This window comes from Talpa occidentalis, unplaced genomic scaffold (assembly GCF_014898055.3).
Source record: "Talpa occidentalis isolate TD23 unplaced genomic scaffold, MPIMG_talOcc4v2.1 talOcc4.9, whole genome shotgun sequence".
NCBI classification, from domain to species: Eukaryota; Metazoa; Chordata; class Mammalia; order Eulipotyphla; family Talpidae; genus Talpa; species Talpa occidentalis.
In genome coordinates this window covers 62,027,537-62,051,375 of record NW_023605305.1, presented here as the reverse complement: position 1 = coordinate 62,051,375, position 23,839 = coordinate 62,027,537, and the positions used below count along the sequence as shown (strand labels likewise).

Below are 23,839 nucleotides of genomic sequence, written 5' to 3'. Positions count from 1 at the left end.
CCTTCCAGCCTCCCAGCCCCCCAACATCCCTGCCCCCCAGCACCCCTGCCTGCCATGTGCCTGGTGAACCCCAATAAAAGCCTGCAAAAAACCACTGAGGACCCTGACTCCTCCTTTACCCGGTCTGCTGGATATTAGAAAACCTGCACTGTGTCATTCCTGACCCTACAATTGGTGTAAGTCGGCAGGATGATCCATGCAGACGGGTATGGAGCCCTCCAAAGACCTGGAGAGACTGAGGAGTAACAGACTGCCTGTGACGACGCTGGAGGCGTCATGGTGGCACAGGAGATGAACAAGTTCCGGAGCTGCAGGATGAGACCTCGCTTGGAGGAGATGCCCAAGAGGACCAGCCAACGACCCCTGAGGCAGCAGAATCATCGGGGAAGAGAGGACCACGATTCGGAGCTCACCAGTGCTAATGCAGGGAGAGGCCAATTGACTTGGACTAATAGACTTGGACTGATGGACTTAGACTAATGGAGTTGGACTGACAATCCCTCCAGAAGGCAGAAGACCTTGCAGGTTGATATGTTTTGGGACCCTAGGGGTGGAACAGTTTTGTTTGTAAAACCCCAGGAGATGGGAATCTGGGGGTGGCCAGTGGGCCTTGATGGCCAAAAGCAGCCTGTGTATGCCCAGCAGCCAGGCGGAGGAGAAAAGCCAACTGAGAAGGCAAAAGCTGGTGCTGATGCTGAGTTTGGGAAGCCCTGAGTCGCTATTAAGCACTAATTAAGCTGAGGAAGGCCAGTGAGTCTCGTAAAATCACCTGTGGGTGATGCCCTGCTCGTTGTCGAGTGAGGGTGAGGAGCTGAGGAACCCGTCCTTGGGGGACGGGTGGGGAACGTGGCTTGGGGTGGAGCTCAAGCTGAATGTAGAGTTTGGATCCAAGGATCCCCGACCCATGTGCTTGTGCAGTGGGTTGGCCTGAGTGCAGGGGTCTGTGAGTCGCATTGGTGGCTATGAAAGCCGAGCGTTGGAGCAACTGCAGACAGAAACCCTGAGGGTTGGCGATTACCCCAACAGAATAGAATCACCAGTCCCAGAGCTAGTGCATCCTGGGGGTGGATGCGGTGTGTGGCTTGTAGCCGAGACTACAGCCAGAAAAGGCCAGGAAGCCTGACGGTTCCTGGCGTGTTACAGTAGATGCCGTGAGTGGTTCCCCTCCCTCTCATGAGCAGTGCCTTCGGCAGCAGATTTGGTGGCTCATCTGCTGGTACCAATAATTGTCTTTTGCCACTAGGTTGGTCCCCTGCCTGGACTTATTTGTGTTCTGTTGTATGTTGTTATATTGTAATCTATTTGCTTTTGTGGGCCATGGCTGCATTGTTTATGTTTGCTAAGAAAATTGTATATATGTAGATTGTATGGCAGAAAACCCTGAGGGGGTGGACTGTAAGGTAAGTTAAAAGGTATCAGGCTTTTCTGTCCTTCCGCCATCAGGATAGAGGATGAATCCTTGCGGCCCTGAATGCATGTCTGATGGCGGGCACCTGGAGTAGGGTGTGGGCACAAGTAGATGGGATTCACCTGGGCTGAGACTGGGCTTTTAAGGGCGGTGTCGCGGGGACTCCAGCAGAAGCCAAAAGAGAAGCTGAGAAAGAAGCAGCAGACGCTGAGAGAGAAGCAAAAGAAGCAGAAGCGGAGAGAAGGCCGGAGAGCCCAGAGTGAAGACCTGCTGGGGCCTGAGAAGCCTTCCAGCCTCCCGGCCACCCCTGCCTGCCATATGCCTGGTGAACCCCAATAAAAGACCTGCAAAAACCAATGAGGACCCTGACTCCTCCTTTATCCGGTCTGCTGGATCCTAGAAAACCTGCTCCGTGTCCATCCTCTCCTTACAGTGGGCTAGATGGATTCAGAACTGACCGCTCACCTCGGTGCTATTATTCATGTGCAGCTTCTCCTTAGCTTGGAATCAGATGTCAGAGGGAGTGGGGCAGATTTTAGAGTTCAGACTTCCCAGAAGACAGAAGTGATATACTAGGACCACCGTAGCTCTTGGGCAAAGTCACTGGGGTCCTAGTTCTGCAAAATGGAATTTTAATCATGTCCTCTATATTTAAGGTTTATGTGTTTCAGGTTGACGTATGTCTCCTTAATAAGAATTGTCAGATAAAAGGAAAAATGTCATTTGAATTTTTCATAACCCCCAGCAGTCTGGCTTTTCCATTTGGTCTCAATGATTCTGACTCTCATCTTAATGAAGGCCAAATGTAAATTAAGTTCTGTCAGTTGGGAACAGCTGGAGTTTCCTATCTTTATAAACACGAAACATTATAGGGTAACAAGGTGCAGACTGAGGAAGGTCAAGAAAGTTAACGGGCTGATGCTGGTCCTGACAGCTCAAGTGTTAATGGAAGATAATTAACTAGCATGTAGAGGCAGCATGGAGATATTCCGATCAGTCTTTTAACTCATTGCCTTTTTTTGCCTTTGTCAGCAGAGTAGGAAACTAATCACTTTATAGTTTGAGGTTTTCATTGTTCATTCCAAAGGTCTGGAACCAACTGGCTGGAATGTTGGAGGATTTTGTTGATGAGCTTAGAAAATAAATCTACCCCTCCCAGCTCCCCATTCCATGCCCCTCTGCTTTTGTTCCCAGTAACATATTGGATAAATGAGTAAATGATTCTCTTATTCTTACGTGCCTTTTCCTGTATATGTAAATTCTTTGGAGGAATCTGGGTGCTTGGTGTGTATGGAGGTGATTTGATAACTTCATACTGACTGGGAAAGGTGGCAGCTGAGTGTTTCGTGGTAGGAAGTATTAAAAAGAGAACTCTCTAAGAGGTCAGAAAAGCCTGTTCTAGTCCCTTCTCTAAAATAAGAGGCTTGCCCCAAATCATTTTTTGTGCCTTGTCTGACCTTGTTCTTCCATTCTTCTTGATGCTATAGTAACATATCTTTCTTCACTTAGATTTCTTATAAACTTGAAACTTTATGAAAGGTAAACATTGTAAGTTTCTTTCTTTGAAATACATCATTTCTTTTTGAATGGCAATATGATAAAAACTACAGTGTTTCTCTAATAGTTATTTGGCTTTAAGCTCCATTTCAGGGTCTACTACTGTCCTCTTAGATTCTGCAGATCTTAGCAATAGAGCTAGGAGGAACTTGGGAGATGGAAGTAGTGTAACAAAGTACAGTGTCACTGTTTATATTTGAATCTTTCTCCACCATTTATCAATTTTGGACCATAGAGAAACTAAATCAACTTCTGAGTCTTAATATGCTTAGCTATAAAATGAGGATAATATCAACTTTGTGGGATTATTGTCCCACAAATTTAGTGAGCTATTTGTACAATGGCTTATGTAGTAGGTATTAAAATAGTTTACTTTTCACTTTTATTGTTTTTTCAAAAGTGTTTATTTTTACTGATAGGTAAATCTTATCATGTTATCCTGTCAGTAACATCCTATCATGAATTGAGACCGTTTTAAACAATAAAATACCTTCTTTCATGGACTGGGCTGTGAAGAGTGCTGTTTTTCCTGTTTGACAAGTAGCTATGGAAAGCATCTAAAAACTACCACAATGTTGTTGACATAATCACAGTTGTAGAATACAGAATGCATTTTCAGTCATTCATTCATTTGAATCATTCACAGCCTAAGTGTAACACCCACATCCCAGGGTGAGCAGTGAATCCCACTGGCTCTGCGCAGTGAATCCCACTGAGTCAGTGAATACCTTGTTTTCCCTAAAATTCACAAATGCCTCCAGCTCCAGCATTCTTTCATTTCATATGGATTATTTAATTTTCACACCGGTCTTGTGGGTAGATGTTATCTCCTTTTTACAGATGAGGAAACTGAAGCTCAAAGAAGTGAAATGACTTAGTCATGGCCACACACCACGTAGGCAAAGCCACATGAAGAGCCAGCCCACAGCTCTGTGCAGGCCCCTTCTCGAGGCCCATGCACTTCACTGTGGGAACCCAGAAGTGGTGTCTACCTTCACAAAATGTAGTCCATCTGCAGAGGGAAGATACAGGCTACCTAAGCATTAAGGACAGAGCCAGGAAATGGATGAAAACAATAGCTAAATTGTATATAGAACTTACTATCTAGTATTTTTATCCACATTAAGCTCATCTAATCCTCGCAGCCATTCTATGGAGTTATTATCATTTTATATAGATGATAAAACAGGCTCAGAGATGTTGAGCAACTTGCTTAAGGTTATTCAGTTAAAAAATATGACAAAACTGAGATTTGAACTTTGGCATTTCTGGTCCAGAGTATGGTCTTATCATCATTTTGCTCTACTGCCTCTTCAAGTATTTGTCTTGCAAAGTTTTGAATAAACTAGTTCAGGGTAGAAATTTGTAAGGAATGACTTCAGGAGGGTCTGAGGCTGGGAATGATGGGTTGGGGATTCATTTTCTTCATTTAACAAGGACTGATTGTCTTTTTCATGCTAGACACTGTGTCGGGTATTGGGGGTGCCACAGTGAGCACGACAGATGAGGGCTATGGAAATGTAGATTTTTGTATTACGAGGCAGAAAACACACACACACACACACACACACACAGAGAGAGAGAGAGAGAGAGAGAGAGAGAGAGAGAGAGAGAGAGATTGATTTGGTTTTGGTTTTCTGGAAAATACTGTGGAGGAAAAGCAAAGATGAACACATTTGGCCTGGCTAGCTTGTTCTCTCTTGGAGGTTTGGTTTGACCTGATAGGTGAGATTTTCAGGAAGAGGGAGCAGCAGACTCCCTGAAGGGAGGAGAACACCTGTGAGATTGGCAAAGGGCCTGAGTAAGGCAGAGTAAGAGGAGGAGGTGGATTGGAGAAGTGGGCATGGGAGAGATCACTCATAGCCATGAGGCCACAGGCAGGAGTTTGGATTTTATTCTAAAGCTGTGAGAGATGCTTGATGGATTTTAAGCATGGGCATGACACAATCTGTTTTATGACTTAAAAATATCAGCCTGGCATATGCACTGGTTAGATAATAACTGTTTGTATGGCAACAATGAATTTTACACTATACCGTTAAAAGGAAAAAATTACAGGACTGAATGTGCAGGCTTATAAATGCACTTGCTTTTAGAAATGATAAGTATAGAAGAAAAGACCGGCTGCACACACAAAAACATGAATAATGGGATACTATCCATGGCTGGAATAGTTTTCTACTGTTAGAGCACAACCCTCACGCTTTTATTACTGCTTAGTAATTTTCCATTAAAAAATAATCTTGTAGTCATAGCTACATGTTCTGGTTGACAATACTTAAGTATTTAGCATAGGATATTTTACTTCATGTGCTTTTTTTCTCTGCAGAACACTGTACTAGGGGGCTTCCTATGCACCATCTCATCTGTGTCCCTCAGTGACACAGCATTATTAGGTCATTATACAGATAAGGAAACCAAGACCCAGGGGCCTTAAGTAGTTTCCTTAAGGCTACAGGACAAGGGAATGGTCGAGCCAGGATTCTGGGCAAGTCCAGCCAGCCTCCCAGTCCTAACTATTGACCTTCACTGCCGGTTTTCAAAGAGCACTTGTTTCTTCCACCATGCCAGGGGTGCGGACTGGCAACCCACAGTTTGAATCTGGTCCCCAGATGGGTTTTAATTAACCCACCATATACTTGAAAAAAAAATTTTTTTTTGAATTAGCTTCCAACATTTAAAAACTAAGAAATTTCATATAAAAGTCCAGATTTTCTGCTTCTTTAGAAAAAATAACAAAAGGACTTGGCAGTCCTGGCCCACATTCCCATGTGGAAGGAATTGGCCTGAGTGGCTCTGGGGCTGCCCCCTTTGGAAGGGGCAAGTGTCCCTCATTTCACAGCAGTCCCGCCCAGCCTGCTTCTCTCATTTCCTTTCCTAACTCTTCCCCTCTAGGCATTTGGATTTGAGACACACGCTGTGGGAATCAATCATTACTTTTCCTATAACAAAATGCTTAGAGAAATGGAAAGACTTTCCAGATGTGGAAATTTCTTGGTCAGTGGCTTTCTTGGTAAATTTCTTGGTCAGTGGCGCAAAGCGTACTGTGCCCATATTCTCTCACACCTCTGGGTTCTTGCTCAGGTTTTTCCTTCTGCCTGGAAAACTTAGTTTCTTCCTTCACTTGGAAAACTTAGACTAATTCTTCAAGACTCCACGAAACCTTCCTTGACTTTCTCCGTTGAGTGTTGGTTAGGGTCCTGCCCTTGGTCCTCTATGCATCCTCCCCTTACCTCTGCTCTGGAATTTATTACAATATATTGCACCTCATTAATCTCTCTGTTCCCAGTGTCTAGGGCATTGCTTAGCATCTCACATGAATAACTCAGTAAATATTTTAATGGATAGTTGGATGGACTTATTAATCATTTATCATGCCCTTTTTGATTATTGGGTGTGTCTGTCCAGCAATTCCATTCCAAAGTAAAGATCCACTGCTCAGCGGGAATAAGTTTTCTCTTCCCCATTGTGGGAAAGGAAGTTTGGAGCATTACCACTCCTTTCCAACCCAGAGCCACCCCTTGGCCGGAGTCCTGTTAACTTGAGTCACACATAGCTCATTTTGTATGTGAAGTGAAGGCTCTAGACGAAGACTAACTCCTGTGAGTCTGTCTTCTCTGTCTTTGTACCCTTGAGGTGGATAACCCCTCAGTTGTTCCCTTTAACCTCCAAGCAAATCCAAGACTCATCTACTGAATCAAAAGCCCTCTCTTTAGAATGTTTATACCAGAGCGCTGTTGCATCCAGCCCAGATTCCTTGCAGCCTTTGAACAGGGCAGACAGTATTGTCAGCTGTCATTAGGGCATCTGTTGTGCATTTTCTCTCCAGGGTGGTCTGCCCATAAACCGGCCTTAAAGTAAATATACTAGTGTTGAGGCTGATGGTCAGCCTTCATTTACCTGCGCAGTGAATTTTCCCTTATCATCCTTGCATTTGTGTATTTGAGTTACACCAAATATGTGCTATATACTTTTAGTTTTATAGTCCAAAAAAGTAATTTTACAAAGCAAGCAAAAAAATACACAAAACACCAAAGAGAAATTGGCTTGATACTTAGCCAGTATATAATGAATATCAACTATTATTATAATACTATATTTTGTATTTTACTTAATGGCTAATCACGGACTTTCACGTATATTTTCTTTATTTGCTCTGTGACATGGCCTCGTGAGATAAAGATTACTGTTTGCCACATTTAGCAGATGAATATACTGAGCCTCAAAGAGCTGCAATGATTTGTCCATAGGTGTCAGGATTGGGTTTTGATGAAGGTCCTTTTGACTCTAAATCCTGTCTTGCTTTTTCTGTTGTGCCTTGTCCCTTCTCATTTGGGTTGGTGGATTCTAAGCTGCAGAGGAGGAGGAGCTTGTCTTTCTGGACCTGACTGTTGTGTCCACAGAGCCAAGTGCAGTGCTTGGCATTGAAATCATTCTCTCACACATAGATGCTCAATGAATTCATGTTTCCGGGTGAGAGCCCGGCTTTGGATGGTGGCCGGAAAAGCTCAACTGTAGTTGCAAGGTATTCCCCGCTCCCTTGCACTATGGCAGCTACCTTTAAGACTTCTCAGTGTAAGCATGGCTAAGAGCAGGATCGCTGCATTCAACTGGCTTTTTGCCTACATGGTATGATTTGATGTAAAAGAAAAATTGGGGAAAATCCCTCCCCTTCGTGGCTAAAGTGGAGGCTGTGCCTATTGAGGAAGATACTGCTTTTAGGCAAGACATAACAATGGTCATGAGAGAGGAACTCATTAGCACGATGGGTGGACCTCACTGAGGAGTACTGTCACTTTGGGAGTCTGGAGGCCTGGGGTAGACAGATGTTCACTGAAACATGAATGTTGGGAGGTCAGAGGTCAGGAAAGGTGCAAAGCAGAAAGCTGTTCTAGAAGTGTTAAGTACATCTCATTTCTCTGAATATATGGGTTGGTTTTATCTTTTCCTATTGTCTTTAAAATGAGAGTAATTGTTCTACTACCATACGAATATATTCATTTAATGCCTGAAACAAATGTTTGTCTAGTAACTACTGTGTAGAGAGAAAGCACTGTGCTTGGTGATGGGAGGTGAGGTTGAAACCAGGAATATCCTTTATTTCCAGGAGCTCCCGAACCTAGGAGCAGGAGAAAGGCTATGAAAGCCATTTTTCCTCCAACATTTTTCTTATCAAAAATTTCAAACATATGGAAAATTGGAATGAATTTTACAGTTGGCACTAAGAACCATCACCTGTATTCTCCCATTAACATTTTTTTAAGATTTATTTATTTATACAAGAACCAGGGTACCGGCCAGATGCGCGTGAGGGTGAGAGGATTCACCAGAGAAAGAGCAGGGAACGGAACAGGCAGACTGATGAAATACACTGCTGAGGGGAGCAGAGGGCGCAACAGGAGAGGTCTGCTGTGCCATGTGGGACCCTTGCCAGCCGGCCGGGATCGAACTCGTGTTGCAGAGGCTGTGGACAGCTTCACAGCGTGGTGCTCAACCCCTGCGCCACCAGGGGAGGCCCTCTCATTAACATTTTACTGCATTTGTTTTATCATGCACATATGTGTCTACCTGTCTCTATCCATCCATCAAGCCACTTTCAGTTTTGGGAGTAAGTTGAGACAAGATTATATTTGTTAAAACAGGTTGAAATATTAAAAGGCTCTTTACCTTTCTGAGACATTTCATAAATAGTAATTAAACTATTGCTTCTTCTTAATTGTTCTCTATAAACATGATCAATACTGACACTAGGATGTATTAAATATCTACCATGTGCTTTTAAGTTAGCTATCTTATTTAATTCTTATGAAAATCCTGTGAGACTGATGAAGTCAGTCAGCACATGAAGAAGCTGAGGATGGCTAAGTTGGGAGGCCAACTTGGGTCTTCTGACTCTAGGGATTTAAAAAGCTTTAAAAGGAGTAAACATAGAGCTTCCATATGATCCAGCAATTCCACTCCTAGGTATTTACCCAAAGGACACGGAAACATCAATTCCAAAGAACACCTGCACCCCTATGTTTATAGCAGCACTATTTACAATAGCTAAGCTTTGGAAACAGCCCAAATGCCCAAAAATAGATGATTGGATCAAGAAGATGTGGTACATATATACCATGGAATATTACTCAGCATTCAAAAAAGATAAAGACATGCAATTTGCAGCAACATGGATGGCGCTGGAAGGGATCATGCTCAATGAAATAAGCCAAAAAGAAAAAGAAAAATACCGGATGGTCTCACTCATAGCAGGAATCTAGAAAACTTAAATAAGGGACCAGGAAAATGAATAACTATAAGAAAGTGAAAATCAAAATCAACAAAAAACTATGAACCAGAGACACTTTTTGGGGTGTGGGGGGCGGGAGGGGAGGGATTGGGATCAGAATGGGGGGGTTGCAATTGTATGGGGAATATAAAAATATAAATAAATAAATAAATAAAAGTAAAAAAAAAAAAAGGAGTAAAGAAAGGCTAGCTGGTCAGACTGCAGCCTGTTCTACAGGTGAGATGCCCAGGAAGAAAGATAGCCAATTTTCATAGTTTAAGAAGCCAAGACAACACAGTTGTCCAAATTTTTTATTTATCTTACATTTTGAAGATCAGTATTATCTCAAATAAAAAGTTATGAAATTATGCAAGGTTAGACTCAATTAAATAATCACAGTTGAGACTAGTTGAAACCTAAGATTTCATTAACACCAATTCCATCCCATTCCTCTTCTGTCTATGTTCTCCCACATTATAGTGACCTCTTCAGTTGCTGATATCTTCCTCCTCTTTGTATTTACCTTCTGTAATTTAGAAGAATGAATAAATGAGTAATCTAGTTCTTTACCTATTCTGAAGTCAGGGATTCTAGAAGTACTTATCAGCCTAGATCTCACTCAAGGCTTATCTCTGTTGAGCTGTGGCTACTCTGCTGATTGACTAAGTGATTTGGGGATCCCCATAAAAGCCCATATTTCTCTTCTCCTACATGGAGTGACTACGACTTAGGTAAAAATTGTGAGTAACCTCAATAATAAAAGAAAGTCTGGTCTTGACTCTAGTCCTCCTGATACCCATACCTACACATGGTCCAAAAACTACTTTGGTTTGGCTTCTATTGTAATCTCAATGGTCATTGTTTTCCTGCTTAAAAATGCAAGGCTGGGGAGTGTTCAGAGGGATTAGAGAGCTTCCTAAAAAAAGAGTACCAGGCCTCTGTCTTGCACTGGGGCTTTGCTAACTGAATTGTGACACAGGCATATTCTCCCAGTAATGCTCCATGCATAGAGGACTGGACCTTGCCAAGTAAAACAAAGCAAACTATGGGGAAATGAGTTTTTTCCCAATTAATTATTGTTAATATTTTTAATAATAAGGATTTTATTTTTCTTTATTTTCCCATTATTGTTATTTCACCATGGATTAGTGAAAAATCAGTGGACCCGGACTAGCACAGTCCGCGGTCTTGCATTTGGGAACAACTGGTCTGTATGACTCTGAAGTCTCCTTCAGCACCCACCTTCTATGAACCTAAGATAGATGAGAAGAAGGGCAGGACCAGAGCTCAGGCTGCTGCAGTTGTCTTGGCATAAGGCTGTGTGGTCTGGCTTTGGCTGGAGGTCAGGGACTAGCCCATGGACCTGAGGAAGAAAATGAGTCACCGTGTAAGTATTTAGCGAGTACCTCCCATGTCCTGGGAAGCAGCAGCTGGACAGTGGTGAAGGAGACATGGGCTTGGAGTGCGAGTGACCAGAGTTTCTCCCTGACCTTTTTACTCACTATATGCATGATCTTGGGCAATGCATTTCACTTATGTGCCTTAGTGTCCTGTCCATAAAATAGGGTTGATGGAAATATTCTCTCTCAGAAAGTATACAGTAAGTGGTAGTGTGCGGGTTGTAGTTACATATTTTCAGGGAATGATTATGAAAAAAGAAGTTGATTTTTGGAAAGAAAACTAATGAGGTCTGTTTTCCATATAGTTATCTCTAGATGAAGGTAAAAAAGCTAAGAATGAAGGGAAATAGGACTCATTTTGGAATAGGTGCTTTTTTATAATCTGCGCTTAGTCTTTTAATTGGTGATTGATCTCTGTTGGATTAGGTAGAAAGGCTCACCTCATGCAGCTAATGAGTAGAAGAGTTAGGGATGTAACTGAAATCTAACTCAACCCTATGATCTTGCCTGGAAAGTTCACAGGCCAAGACTTGAGGGGTGGTGGAAGAGTCAGTAAATCCATCCTGAGATGCCCCAAGCAAATGCTTCGAGAGAAATTTGACTTGCACTATTAGTAGTAGTAGCTAGGAGGGTCTTATCTTCATCACAGACATTGTCCGGATGATGACTGTAAGGATGGGTACACATTTTAGAAATGGTCTAAAAATAGATCCAGACTAAGCAATTGCTAGAGATGATCAAGGAAACATTGATTTAGCAGATAATTTATTAAAAATTTATTGTACTCCCGATACTTTATTAAATGCTGGGAATAGAGCAGTAAACACAGCAGATCCCCTGCCCTCAAGCTGCCCACAATCTAAAAGAGAGACAAAAGATATGAAGTAGCAATGGAGTGGAAGTGGAGTGGCAACTCAGGCCCCTCTGGAGACAACCCAGTTAGGGGAGAGGAGTCAGGAGGAGGTGACATCTGGAGCCTCACAGGTGGATTGCAGTTAGGTGAACACTCTGACTCGCTTAGCTTGCCAAAGTCAGGCAGGTGGAGGGAATGCTCTGGGGAAAGGTCTGGCAATCTGAGGAAACAAGACCTCCAGTTGCTATTTGCATGGTAGGAGCTTAGAATGTGAGTCAGTTGAAGGCACTTTAAAAAATAATATATTTTTATAGTTATATTTTTTTTACATCGTTCTTCTTCTTTTTTTTTTTTTACGATGTATGCTTCCTCATCTCAGTTATAGTCTCCATGAAATTCCCACCACCAATTCACCCATGTACCATGACCATAGTCCCTTGTGCTCTTCCCACCCACTTTGATCCTACTCCCTTCTCCGCCCCCTGCAGAATGTCTCTGGTTTATAGTACTTTTGAGTCCTCTTTTGTGATTCCCCTTTTGTGATTCAGTGCAGTTCCCGTGGAATTTACTTCCTAGCCACCATCAGAAAAAAGCCACAGGCTCTTTGCCTCACCTTTTTTGACTCTCCTAGCTCTAGGGCCTGGAGCTGGACAACTCAGGGAAAATGAGCCCCAAGTGTTCCTTTGGCCACAGTATCTCCCTGGGCGGAAGGAGACACTCCTGATTTCATGCATCTCAAGGCTAGACTAGACAGTGCCTCAGAGAATAGAGCAGTGAATTAACCCCTCTTGTCCACGAGGGTGGGACTGAATACCAGACAGGCTCTTTCCACCTCTCCTTCGGTGGGCGTGTGACTCAGAGACGGTGACATCAGCCATGACTTCATTCACCCAGAGGAGAGACAGTCCGCAGCCTAAGAGCAGGCGCTGCCTTCTGCCCTTCCTTCTCCATGTTTTGCCTCGTCAGGGACATTGTTGTGGTCTTGCTCCTTTTTTATTTTTCCCCACACATTTTCCTCCTTTTTACCTTTTTCTGTCCCCCTTCCATCCTTTTTCTTATTTCATCCATTTTTCATGCTTAAATTATCTGTTCTCTACTCCTCTTTATCCGTCTGTCACTTTTGTCTTTATTCCTCCTCCTCCTCCTCCTAATCTTCTGTGTTTCATTTCTTTCTTGCTCATCTTTGTTTTTTATCTCCATTGTCCTTTCTTCTTGTCTTTTAGCTCCATTCATCCTTTTCGTATGTTTGTTCTCCTCCCTTCGTGTCAGAAATGTGTGTGGGAACTGGTTCTCCTGCCACCCATCTCCTCTGCCCTCCCGACTTCCCACCGGGATGTTGCTGTCCTAACCTTCCTGAAACTGTGTTCACAGATAGCCCTCTGTCCAGGACTGATGGTGGCATCCATTCTTTTCTGCCCTGCATGTCTGTTACAAATCCAGATTTGCCTCTTACAGATCTTCAGTGACCTTCAATGAACAGTGACCTTTACACTGACCTCAGGGTTCCTTTTTAATGACCAGGGATGCAGCTGGCTTCTTACCACACCGTTGCTCAGATAGTTGTCCCAACTTGGGCCACCCTTCATCCCATCTTCTTTAGCCTGTGCCTTCTACGCGCACAGAGGTCAGAAGCTACATCCTAAGTAATACCTTTCCTCTGCTGCCTGCCCAAGCAGTGTTTTTCTTTCTTGACCATACGCCATCCTTAGTTTATAAATCAGGTCTTTTCAAACTTGAACTACTCTGCACTGTTTATACATTCTTTCTTAATGTTTCATATACAGACCCTGCTCCACCTAGCCAATAAGCATCCTAAGTTCAGGACTAGGATTTCATCCCTTTTCATGGTCTGCTTTCATACCTAGTACACACCCAGCTACCAACTAGGGCTGATAAACATGTTGTTGAATGATCAATAAATATTTCATTTGAGAAGTACTTATTTCATGTTAACTCTTGTATGCAGTTGAATAAATTATAGTCCCTCCCTAAAAAGGAACTAAGAGTCTAATCAAAGAGGCAGATAGGTCCACACATAATTTGAGAAGACTCAGAATTATGGGAGAAATTAAAATGTGTCTGGATGGGGCACATTAGCATGTATAACCTCATTGAATTGAGTCCCACTGATAATACTGCAAGTTAAGTTTTCTGTAAGTGAGCAAAGTGAGGCCCACAGGTACTGTGTGACTACTGGGCAGAAATAGCACCATGTACAAGTAGGAGAACTGAGATTTGAACTCAAGAGTGTCAGTCTCTGAAGCCTCTGATCCTTCTTGAGGGTGGAAACATGGTGAAACAGACATTCTGATAGTAATAACAGTATTTTAAGATGTGCTTACTCTGTGCCAGATGTTGTTTTAAACACATGTATTTGCTCATTTTCTTTCTCAACAACTATGTTATGGGTGGTGGTACTGTCTGTAATTATATTAGGGGCACTGAATTATTATATAGGGCACTGAATTATTATATATACCCTCAAGTAAAGAGTAATTAAGTAGCTTTTCCAAGGCCACATGTCTGTGAAGTAATAGAGCCAGCACATGCTCTCCTGAAATCTGGCTCTGGAGAAAGGGCAGCAAAATGTGCAAAGGCACCACCCTGTAGACTAGCCTGTTATATTACTAGAACTGCACTGGGTCAGTTTATTTGGCGGATCGGGAACTGTGGGGTGCTGGTATGAGAAGGTGATGAGAGATGAGGCAAAAGTGGAAGCCTGAAGCAAGGTCACAAAGATCTTATAGTGTCCAGCACCTCCCACAAGGATGCTTCACAAAAGATGCAAGCAGTGTTCCTAGAAGGGTTGTTTGCTGTGATGTTGGATGGCTTGCATTCATCATAAGGAAGTGTATAAAGTTCTGCTCTTCTTTCACTGGTTGAGTTGTGTAGGATTTTCCCAGTTGCAGACTTTGTCCATGCTCTGCAGAAAATGGCAGTGGAACTCTGCAGCAGTGGTATCCATGGACAAGGAAGGGGCGCATGCGTGTGTGTGTGCATGCGCGCGTGCGCGCGTGTGTGTGTGTGTGTGTGTGTGTGTATACATACCCCCCCCCCAGTTAAACCCCACAGAGATGGCTAATGGGACAGTGGCAGTCATCCTTTATGGGTTGGCAAAAAGTTAATTTGGGGTTGAAAGACATTTGGGGAAGAAAGAGGAAGGGGCATGTCTGAGCCAGCCTGGCCCTGACACCAGGTTGCCCTCAAAAGTCCCAGAGTACTCAATATTTGACGGAGTGCTGCTTCTGCTGAAGCCCCCTGTCCGGGGTGTCTGGCAGCCATTCAGCATGGTGCTGCACTGACCTAGAGTCCACGCCAGGAAGTGAATGAATCCATTTTCCAATTAAAGTGAAACTTCTCCAAAAGACCTCCTCACCCCAAGAAGAGAAATTTATCTTCTTGGCAGTCCGTCTTGGCTAGAATATGTCTCTGCTCCTAAGATAGACTGTGAAATGTCGTTAACTTGAATGGAAAAGAGAAACTAGGACAGTTCTTATTCACAATCTCATTCACTTACCCATTCATTCGTTATTTCCATTTCCAAAAACTCCTATTTAGCATATACATCTCCATTCATATATTCCTTCATTCAGCTGCCAGTATTCATCATATATGCACCAGAGACAATGCTAGGTGCTAGGAATAAAGAATTTGATAAAAGAAGAAGATGGTCCCTGCCTTTTAGGAGTGTCTTGTTCAGGGAGGCAGACAGAATTATGAAGAGATGATGGGAATGTTAGAGGTATTTATGAAGTACTGTGGGGGCTTAGTGTAGGTACACTTACCTTAGGGAGTCCAGGAAGATTTCATGGGGTGGGTAATGATTGAGTTCTAAATGATGTTGGCCTGGTGAAAGAGGGAGGTATTCCAGATAGGGTGCACAATAAATTAAGATATAAAAATGTGAGGAAAAAAATGAAATGTAGGTGGGTAATTCCAGCTTAGTATCTTAGAATCATCAGAAATGAGGCTGGAGTATAAGACATGGATCAGAAATGTCATGTTAATGAACTTGATCTTAAGGAGTAGGAAACTTGGAGGATGCAGACTATTCTAGATTGAAAGCTTCCTGTGGGTCGGGACTATGGCTGTTGTTGGCTCATTTCCCTAGCACAGAGCACAGTATACCTTAAGTGTAGAAAACCAGATGTGTTTTTATGGACTGGATTATAGGGTGAATGAATGTTTTTTTAATAATCAAATTCACATTTTTCAAAGGTCATTGTGTCCAAATTTGTTGTGTAGAGGGTAGGGCTTGAAGAAGAAGGGCTATATTTGAAACGTAGGGGCTATATCAGTAGCTTTGTTCTGTAACAAACCACTTTAAAACTTAGTGATGTGAAAAGCCAACCATCTATTTACCTCGTAATTATGCAGGTTGGTAATTTGGGAAGTGATCAGATGTTTTCTCTGCTGAGTTCACCAAAAAGTCTGTGGAGGGACACTGGGTAGAGTTTGCTGACCTTGGGTTTGCTTAGCTCTTTTGCATGTCTGAAGCCTTGGCTGGGATGGTTCATTTCTGCTCCACGTGCCCCTGATCCTCCAGCAGGCTAGCCTGAGCTGCTTTACATGGCAGTGCTACATTCCAAGAAAGACAGAAGCAAAAATTTTTGAGACTTCAGTTTAGAAGTAGCACAGTGGCATTATTGCTTCATTCCATTGTTCAAAGCAAGCCATGAGACCATCCCCAATTCAAGTTGTGGAGGTATAGATTTAGCTCTTGGTGAGAAGAGCAACATCATATTGCCAAAGGCATGGACTGGGGGACTGAAAAAAAATGTGGCCACTTTTGGAGCGTACCATAAATGTAATAGCAAAAAAAAAAAAAAAAAAAAAAAAAACAGGTGAAAGAATATGATAGACTGCGAATGGAATAGAGAAGGGGTATGATAGTCAATTTTATCTCTCATCTTATTGGGCCACAGGCACCCCGATATTTGGTCCAGCATTACTTGGATTGTGTCTGAGATAGATGGTTTCTGCTAGTTTAACAACTTAATCAGTAAGCTGAGTACAGTAGACTGCCCCCTCTAGTGTGGGTGGGCCTCATCTAGTACATTGAAGACCTTAGAGAACCAAGAAGCTGAGTAAGAGGAAACTCTCATCCATCTGTCTGCCTGAACTGGGACATGGGTTTTTTTTTCCTGCCTTTGGATTCAAACTGAAATATGTACTCTTTTGGGGGCTCAAACCTGTTAGACTTTGGACTTGTGTTTACACCATCAACTCTCCTAATTCTAGGCCTTGAACTTGGCATGGAGACTCCAGGGTCTCCAGCTTGCTAACTGCATATCATGGGGTTTCTCTGCCTGCATAAGCATGTGAACCAATCCTTATAATAAAGTGATTTCGTGTGTGTGTGTGTAATTTCCTCTGGAAAATCTAATACAGGGGGTGACTTGGAAACCCTTTCATAAATTAATTGGAAGTTTAAATTAGAAGGATGATTGGATGTAAGGAATGACAGAGAAGAAATGGAAGATGATTTCTTGGGTAACTGAATCTACTGATGTAGAAAATTGAGGAGGGAGGAGGAGAACATTTGGGGAAAGATAACAGATTCTGTCTTGGATATGTTGAGTTAGAGGTATAGTATGTGAGTCATCCAGAGGATCTGTCTCAGAAAAGTTTAGAGTCTGAGATTTGGTACATAACTAAACTTGTACTTGTTTGGCACCTTGGGAGTAATTGAGATTGTCCAGAAGTATGTGAATGGTGAGAAGACCATTTTGATAAGGCAAGAACTCTGGGGAACATCTACGTTTAAAGGGCAACTAAGAAGAAGAATCTCAAGGAGACAGGAAAGCAATAATGATGAGAAGGCATGAGGGATCCAGGAGAACTGGGTTTTAAGGCTTTCCTCCTCACTTCCCCACTTGTCCAAGCCTGCTTTTTACCATGTTTGCTCCAAGAGCTTCTTACCCATTTCAAACCTGCTCTTCTCTTCATATTAGGACTAACCTTCTCCCTCCCTTCCTGTCTCCCCTCCACCCCCCTCCTCTCAATACTACTTACAAGGAACTGTGTTATCTAGGTTGCCCTGGCACCCTGCTCCTTTCTTCCTGACACTTCCTTTGCATTTTACCCTGCTTTAGGGAGCTAAAACAACTAGCTCTGAGCTGGTTGTCTTAGATCTACACTTTAGTCTCTTTCTACTTTATCTCTTGTGTAACCTTGGGCAGTCATGTTTCCTTTCTGGGTTTTCATTTCTTAACCTGTAGAATGAGGTTAATTAATTTCTTGCCTTCTGTGCCTTAAAGGACTATACAGACCAGATAAGATCATGTATGTTAGTGTGCTTTGAAAAATACGAGTTGGTAGCTGTAATTGAAGTGAAACTCACCCACTTGTCAGGCACTTTACATTATTTCATTCCATTATCATAGCATCCATTGAGGTATGTGCTAATAATATGGTATTTGAGGAAACAAGGGCTTAGAGAAATTAGTTTGGCTAAAGCGATACAGCTGGGAATTGGTGAGGACAGCCATGTCTCCCTGATCCTAAAAGTTCTTAGATCCCACATAAAAAAACCATGCTTTCTTAATGCATGTGGTGGTATTATATTCCGGGGCAAAGTCAGCTTCATGAATATAATCACTTTTCATATAAGTGATAACATTTTTATGGTTGGGAAATCAATTCTTGTGTGGATTGTACATTTTATGTATAACAGGGGTCTGTGGAAGGTAGGGGAGAAGATATATATATTTATATATATAAATTTGAAACACTGGTATATAAATATTATACCTTGGAATTATTTCATTTAACAAATTCAATGATTGTACAGTTAAACAAATCCTTCCCTATTGGAGGGTAATCTATCTTGTCAATTCAGATTTTTCCTTTTTGGGGGTGATTCTCTGCAGTAGCATTGATATTTATGCTACTTGACCTTTAGGCTTCAACTAAAATCTGTCCTCCATGAAGCCTTTCTTAGTCACCCCAACCCCAAAGCCCTTTTCTTCCTCTAAACCCTGTCGGTGATTACTCACTAGAGGCAGATATATGGCCACACACACAATATTATGATAAAGTTATGAGGCTGACTCACCAAACTGTGTTATCAGGTTCATTACATTATTGTCATACATCATTTTATTAATTGCCTTTTCCTTTGCACACATCTTTCTTCATCACTGTTATAATTTTCTCTTTTAAAAGGTCTGACTTTAAATTTTTTATACCTCCTGAAACCTTTTGCATTGTCCTTTTCATGTATCAGCAGACTTTTACCCACCTGAATTTTGCCATTTAAAGGTGGATTTAGATACATGAATATATGATTAGAATATAGATGGGAAGGAGGGATTCCCTGAGAAGGTAAGACTTGAGTTGGGTTTGAATCAAAGGTAGAAGGCTGATCTTGGGAGAACATGGGAAATTCAACTCAAGTCAAGGCATCAGCCTCCGCAGGGATGTAAAAGAATGTAATTCATTTGGGGAACAGGAAGAGATGGACAGTGCAAGTGGATGATGGGAGATGAGCCCAGAAGGAGTCATCATAATAATGGCCAAGTTGGAGTCAGGTTGTTAGCATCCTGAGGTCCATGCCAAAGAGTTAAAATGGAATTCTTGGCCAGGAGGAAATATCAAACCATTTTAAATAAAAGAATGCAATGATAAGTTTTAAGTTTTTAGAAAGATGCCTTTAGTAGCACAAACCTCTCAGTGTATCTGCCCATCTGGCTTGAAATATCTTCAGTGCTTGGTCTTTTTCTCTGTGCATGAGAGTTTGAAACACACGATTGTTTCATTCATTGTACAAAGTTTCTGGTTGGAGATTGTGACCCAGTCCATGTTTTTAGCACCATTTTTCTCTTAAGAATGCAGCTGAGGGTTAAGTTTCTTCCTGAAACATCTTTCCTCTCTGGGCCATCAGTCTATGTTCTCATTTGGAGTCTTGAACATAAATTGAGGATAAGTTTTGCCTTTTTATGGGTAGTTGTGCTGGAAGACAACATCATGTCTATTGGAATGTTCACACAGGGTTGTTTATAGGGCAGGGAATTAGGGGTCTGTGGTCCCTCCCTTTTATTCACTGTGCGCAGATGATAGCTCAGATAGAATCCCTTGGCAATTATTAACAAAAGGTTTGAATGAACCTTTTTAAATTCATCATCCCTAGTTTCTCATGATGTTCCCAGACCCTGGTATCGCTAGACGTACATTGCAGTATCTGCTTCATTTTCCCCACTAGTCCCCCTGGTGTCCAGAAGCCAGCAGAGACCTCATGGCCTCCACGGATGCCAGAGTAAGGCCAAAAAGGAGAAAAGGGCTTGTCTCCTCTCTGAGGCTGGCAGGGCGGCTGCTGCCTGGCCTTGAATTTGGGATATTCAGTGACTGCCTCCACCCTCTGCTGAGCGTGCAGCTGTGAGCCTTTGCATAGTAGCCTCCTCCCAAGAAGTGCTGTGGTTTTATGAAGTAATAGATGACTTCAAAAAAATTAAAAGTTCTCTTTGGTTGCTTCCAAGCCCAGGAATTGCTTAGCTCAAAGGATTGTTATTGGAATGCAGAAGCCCTTCTTGCCAACTCATACACTCCAAATCACTGCTAATTTTTTTTTTTTTTTTTCCGTGAGAAGGCTAGTGTTTTATAGTTGCTTGGTTAACTGGAGGATAGACTCATTAACCCATTCGGTATGAGAGCTCTTAGATTGAACTGAATTCAGCTATAACATAATGAGAGGCAACTGAAGGTGTATGTGTAGAGGGCCTAGTCTGCACCCCCTATAATGCATCCATCCATCCATCCATCCATTCTCCATCCATCCATCCATCATATGTGTGTGCAAGGTGGCATTAGGTACATAGAAGCTGTGAGTTATCTGTCCAGGATTGATAGTGAAAACACTGAAATTTTTGAAATTGTGTGCACACTTGTTTGGAAGGACTTCTGTTTGGCTTTTCTTCTGTGAAGACTGCCAGCAGCTTCCACTCTGACCAACGCAGAAGGCCAAAGCCCACAGCTCTGCTCGGCCTGGAAGCCCCAGGATGGTGACTATGACAGAGTGGCAGAAGGGACACTCTGCGTAGAACTGGAAGCCCCTTGTGATATTGGGATATGGCCTTGTTGTTCAATCCTGTTTCTATATCCTTAGTCCTTAGTGTGTGGCCGTTGTGTGTGTCACCTTGTACTCCTGAACTGCCCCGAATCCAATGGGATGAGGTATGCTGGGAGCACTGTTGAAAGGCTCCGGAGGGATGTAAAAGGACAGTCACTGTGTCCTGATGCAGGCCCAGTGGTAACAAGAATAGAATTGTTTTGGTAAGTTTGAGGCCCCAGGATGGAATGTTGCTGGCAAGGGGAGGGGAGGGACAGAGAGATTTTGCTATAGAACTGGGTTAAAAATCTATCACCTAGACCACTCTGGCATTTGATGCCAAAGCACTTGTGAGCATGTCATCTAAGGGAAGAACGTTCCCATAGGTGGTCCGATGGCTTCTGGAAGTAAGAGAGCAGGCTTCTGGAGACATTCTCCCTCATCTGTTCAAACCCTGCCTCCTTGTCTTTGCAAGCTAATCTCAGGACTTTGCTTTTCAAAGGTAGGGACATTTCTATCTAATCCTCCGAGACCACGTGCATCCTTAAGGATGCCTAGCTCTTGTAATAAGATGTTGTTTCTGGTTTCTCATCCCATGAAAAGGTTGAACCGGGGTCCCTGGCTTTGATCGATGAAGCTGGCGTAGTCTCAAGAAGAAATGACGCTCCTTGGATGCCTCCTACCCGCAGTGTGTCTCTTTTTGGCAAGAGGTCTGAAGTTCTCTTTGAGACATTATGCTTGGTTCCATTGTTCACAGTGGCTGTCTATGTGACTGCGGGCTGAAAGCGCTCATTATGCAAGGTCTTTAATGACCTTATATGAGATAGTAACAGAAGCAGTTGTTTTCTGAGTCAGGGAAGATTGTTCAGCTTTGGCTGGAAGCATTGTTTGTTGCTTCAGTGGTTTAGTGGTTTGCTGGTGACTGGCCTTGGATTTCTGGAACCCTTAGCAGGAGGCTGCTTTTTCTCCTTTGCTCTTAGCCTGTATTTCCGAAACCACAAAGCACATGACAATAGGTGCAATGTGCAGGTAGTTTGATTCACATTGTATAGTGACTATTAGTTTATAGCTGTATTAGACATATTTATTCCTTCATTTTGCATTAAACATTAAATCACCATTAAAACCAGTTGGCCAGTCAGAGAAAAGTTTAGGACAGGTCATTTTCTAGATGTAAACTATCAACTAGATCCTTTGGAATGTAAACCAAATAATCACACAACAGTGATGGAGAATGAGCTTAACACTGTCTTTTGATCTGTTATTTCTAACAGGAAATACTCAGTTTCTCTGCTGTACATTGGCCTCTAGATTCATATAGCATTGGTAGAAAGTGGGAAGTAGGAGGAACTTACGGAATTTGAGACCAGTTGGAAGTTTATAAAATGCACTTGGAAATTTTGTGGCATTATAACAAGATAACACATGTAGAAATCCTTTATAAACTCTGAAACTTTCCTCATAGGAGAGACATTGGAAGGTAAAATTGAGCAATTTATCTAATTGTTTACATATTTATTGCGTGCCTGTGATGCATCGCCTGCTAGCAGATAACAGCAGAATATCTCTTTTGGAACTTCTGCCTTAGTTGCCCTTAAGTTTCCAAAGATTCCTTTGTGCTTATAATACATTTATTTCTCTCTTTTTTTTTTATAATTTCTTGGGGAGATAGTAATTGGAACCAAGGCGTGAATAATTATCTTTGTAAGTAGGAAACTTTTTTTTTGACACTATATCTATATGCTTTACTCTTCCTTTATGATTTTTTTACTTCTTCAGGTCCTTGGCAGAAAATGCCACTTCATAGTTTCCAGGATGATCTCACCTCCCGTTCCCATCATAGGCAGAAGTTACATGACTCCACTTGGATCCTGATTTGAATTCCTGGGAGGAATCTGATTGGTTCTGTTAGGTCACATATGCACCCCTGCTCCAATCAAGTGCATAAGATGTTTGGAGTTTCTATTTGTCAGCTAAGGGTCCAGTCCTATGTGTGTGTGTGTGGAGGGGGTGATGGGAACAGTTGTGGGATATCATGGTGTATACAGATGATAAGGTCCTTGACCTCACAGAGCTTACAACCTAACAGAAAAGACATTACACAAATGATTATGGTATAGTGTGGGTTGAATGACAGCCAGCCCTAACCTGAGTAAGAGATCCTGAAAGACCTCCCCGAGAAAGAGTAGATAGGGCTAACCAAACTGGGTAGGGGAACATGGACCCTGGGAGGGAACAAATGGATACAGTAGATAAGGAATGAATGTTCCAGGCAGGTGGCAGAAGAATGAAAAACTCAGTGGCAAGGGGAAAAAAAAAAACAAAACTTCATTCATAGTGTGCAAGAAACACATGTTTAAACATTTTACAAGAGTGCTTCTATTTGCCATTCTCGTTCACTTTAGAGGAAGTTCTTTGAGGACAGGGACCATTTTCCCATTGCCTTTGGAACCAGTTGATATAGGGAGGATTTTACATGGAAGGATACATTCCAATTTATCAGATAGTTTCTTGGTGTAGTTTTCTTCCCAGAATAGCTATTCAGTTTTGAAATTTTATTATTTGTCTTGAGACATATCCTCTTGCCCTTTATTGGGAAGATGGATTGCATAACCTCTCAGAGTGTGCTTCCTTCAGGTTGGAAAAGATGAATTAAAGAAATTAGGGTCACTTTGGAAGGATTGATAATTACCAATTTTTTTTCCTATGTAAGACTGCTTTTATGTCATCCCCACTCCCAGCCCCTGAACAGATGTCTTACCGGGTATTATTGGCTATGCTTTTGTTTTGAAAATTTTGAAGCGTTATTGAAAGTGGAGATGCGTAGGGAAAAAAAAAAACCATAATTGATTCTAATATATATTTAATTTGGCAGAACTTGAGAGAGTCTTGCTGGGATAAGGCGGGACATTTCTTTGATCTCCCAGACTTCTTATCATGGAAGGCAACAGGTGTCACATCACGGTATGTTAATTACAAGTTGGATTTTATTTGTGCTCATCCATTCTCCACTGTCTGTATATATATATTGCTTTCTTAACTCACTGTGACTATAAGGACTGTTTGTACATCTGCATGTGATTTTGCATACTTGAAACATCTTGAATCCATCTTCCATCTCTACTGCACATGCCCAAACACCATTGTTCCTATGAGTCCTGGAATGTGGTATCCAAGGTGAAGACCATTCATTAAAATTGGCCACATTTGATGGAGATGTGAACAGTCCACCATGAAATGTGACTCTTTCCACAGGCACTTTTCACGTGGTTAGTAAAAGGAAAAGATTTTTCTCTTTGGCCCTTAA

General features: G+C 42.2%; 1 protein-coding gene across 3 annotated transcripts in view; it reads left to right on the top strand.

The window, feature by feature from the left end:
- The window catches only part of FGGY (FGGY carbohydrate kinase domain containing), a 401,889-nt gene that overhangs the window by 37,044 nt on the left and 341,006 nt on the right, over positions 1 to 23,839 (top strand). For all 3 annotated transcript variants that reach the window (XM_037498322.2, XM_054690943.1, XM_054690944.1), the window contains exon 5: positions 23,408 to 23,496. In XM_037498322.2, coding sequence (XP_037354219.1) covers positions 23,408 to 23,496 — 89 coding nt within the window. The remainder of the gene's footprint in view (positions 1 to 23,407; positions 23,497 to 23,839) is intronic.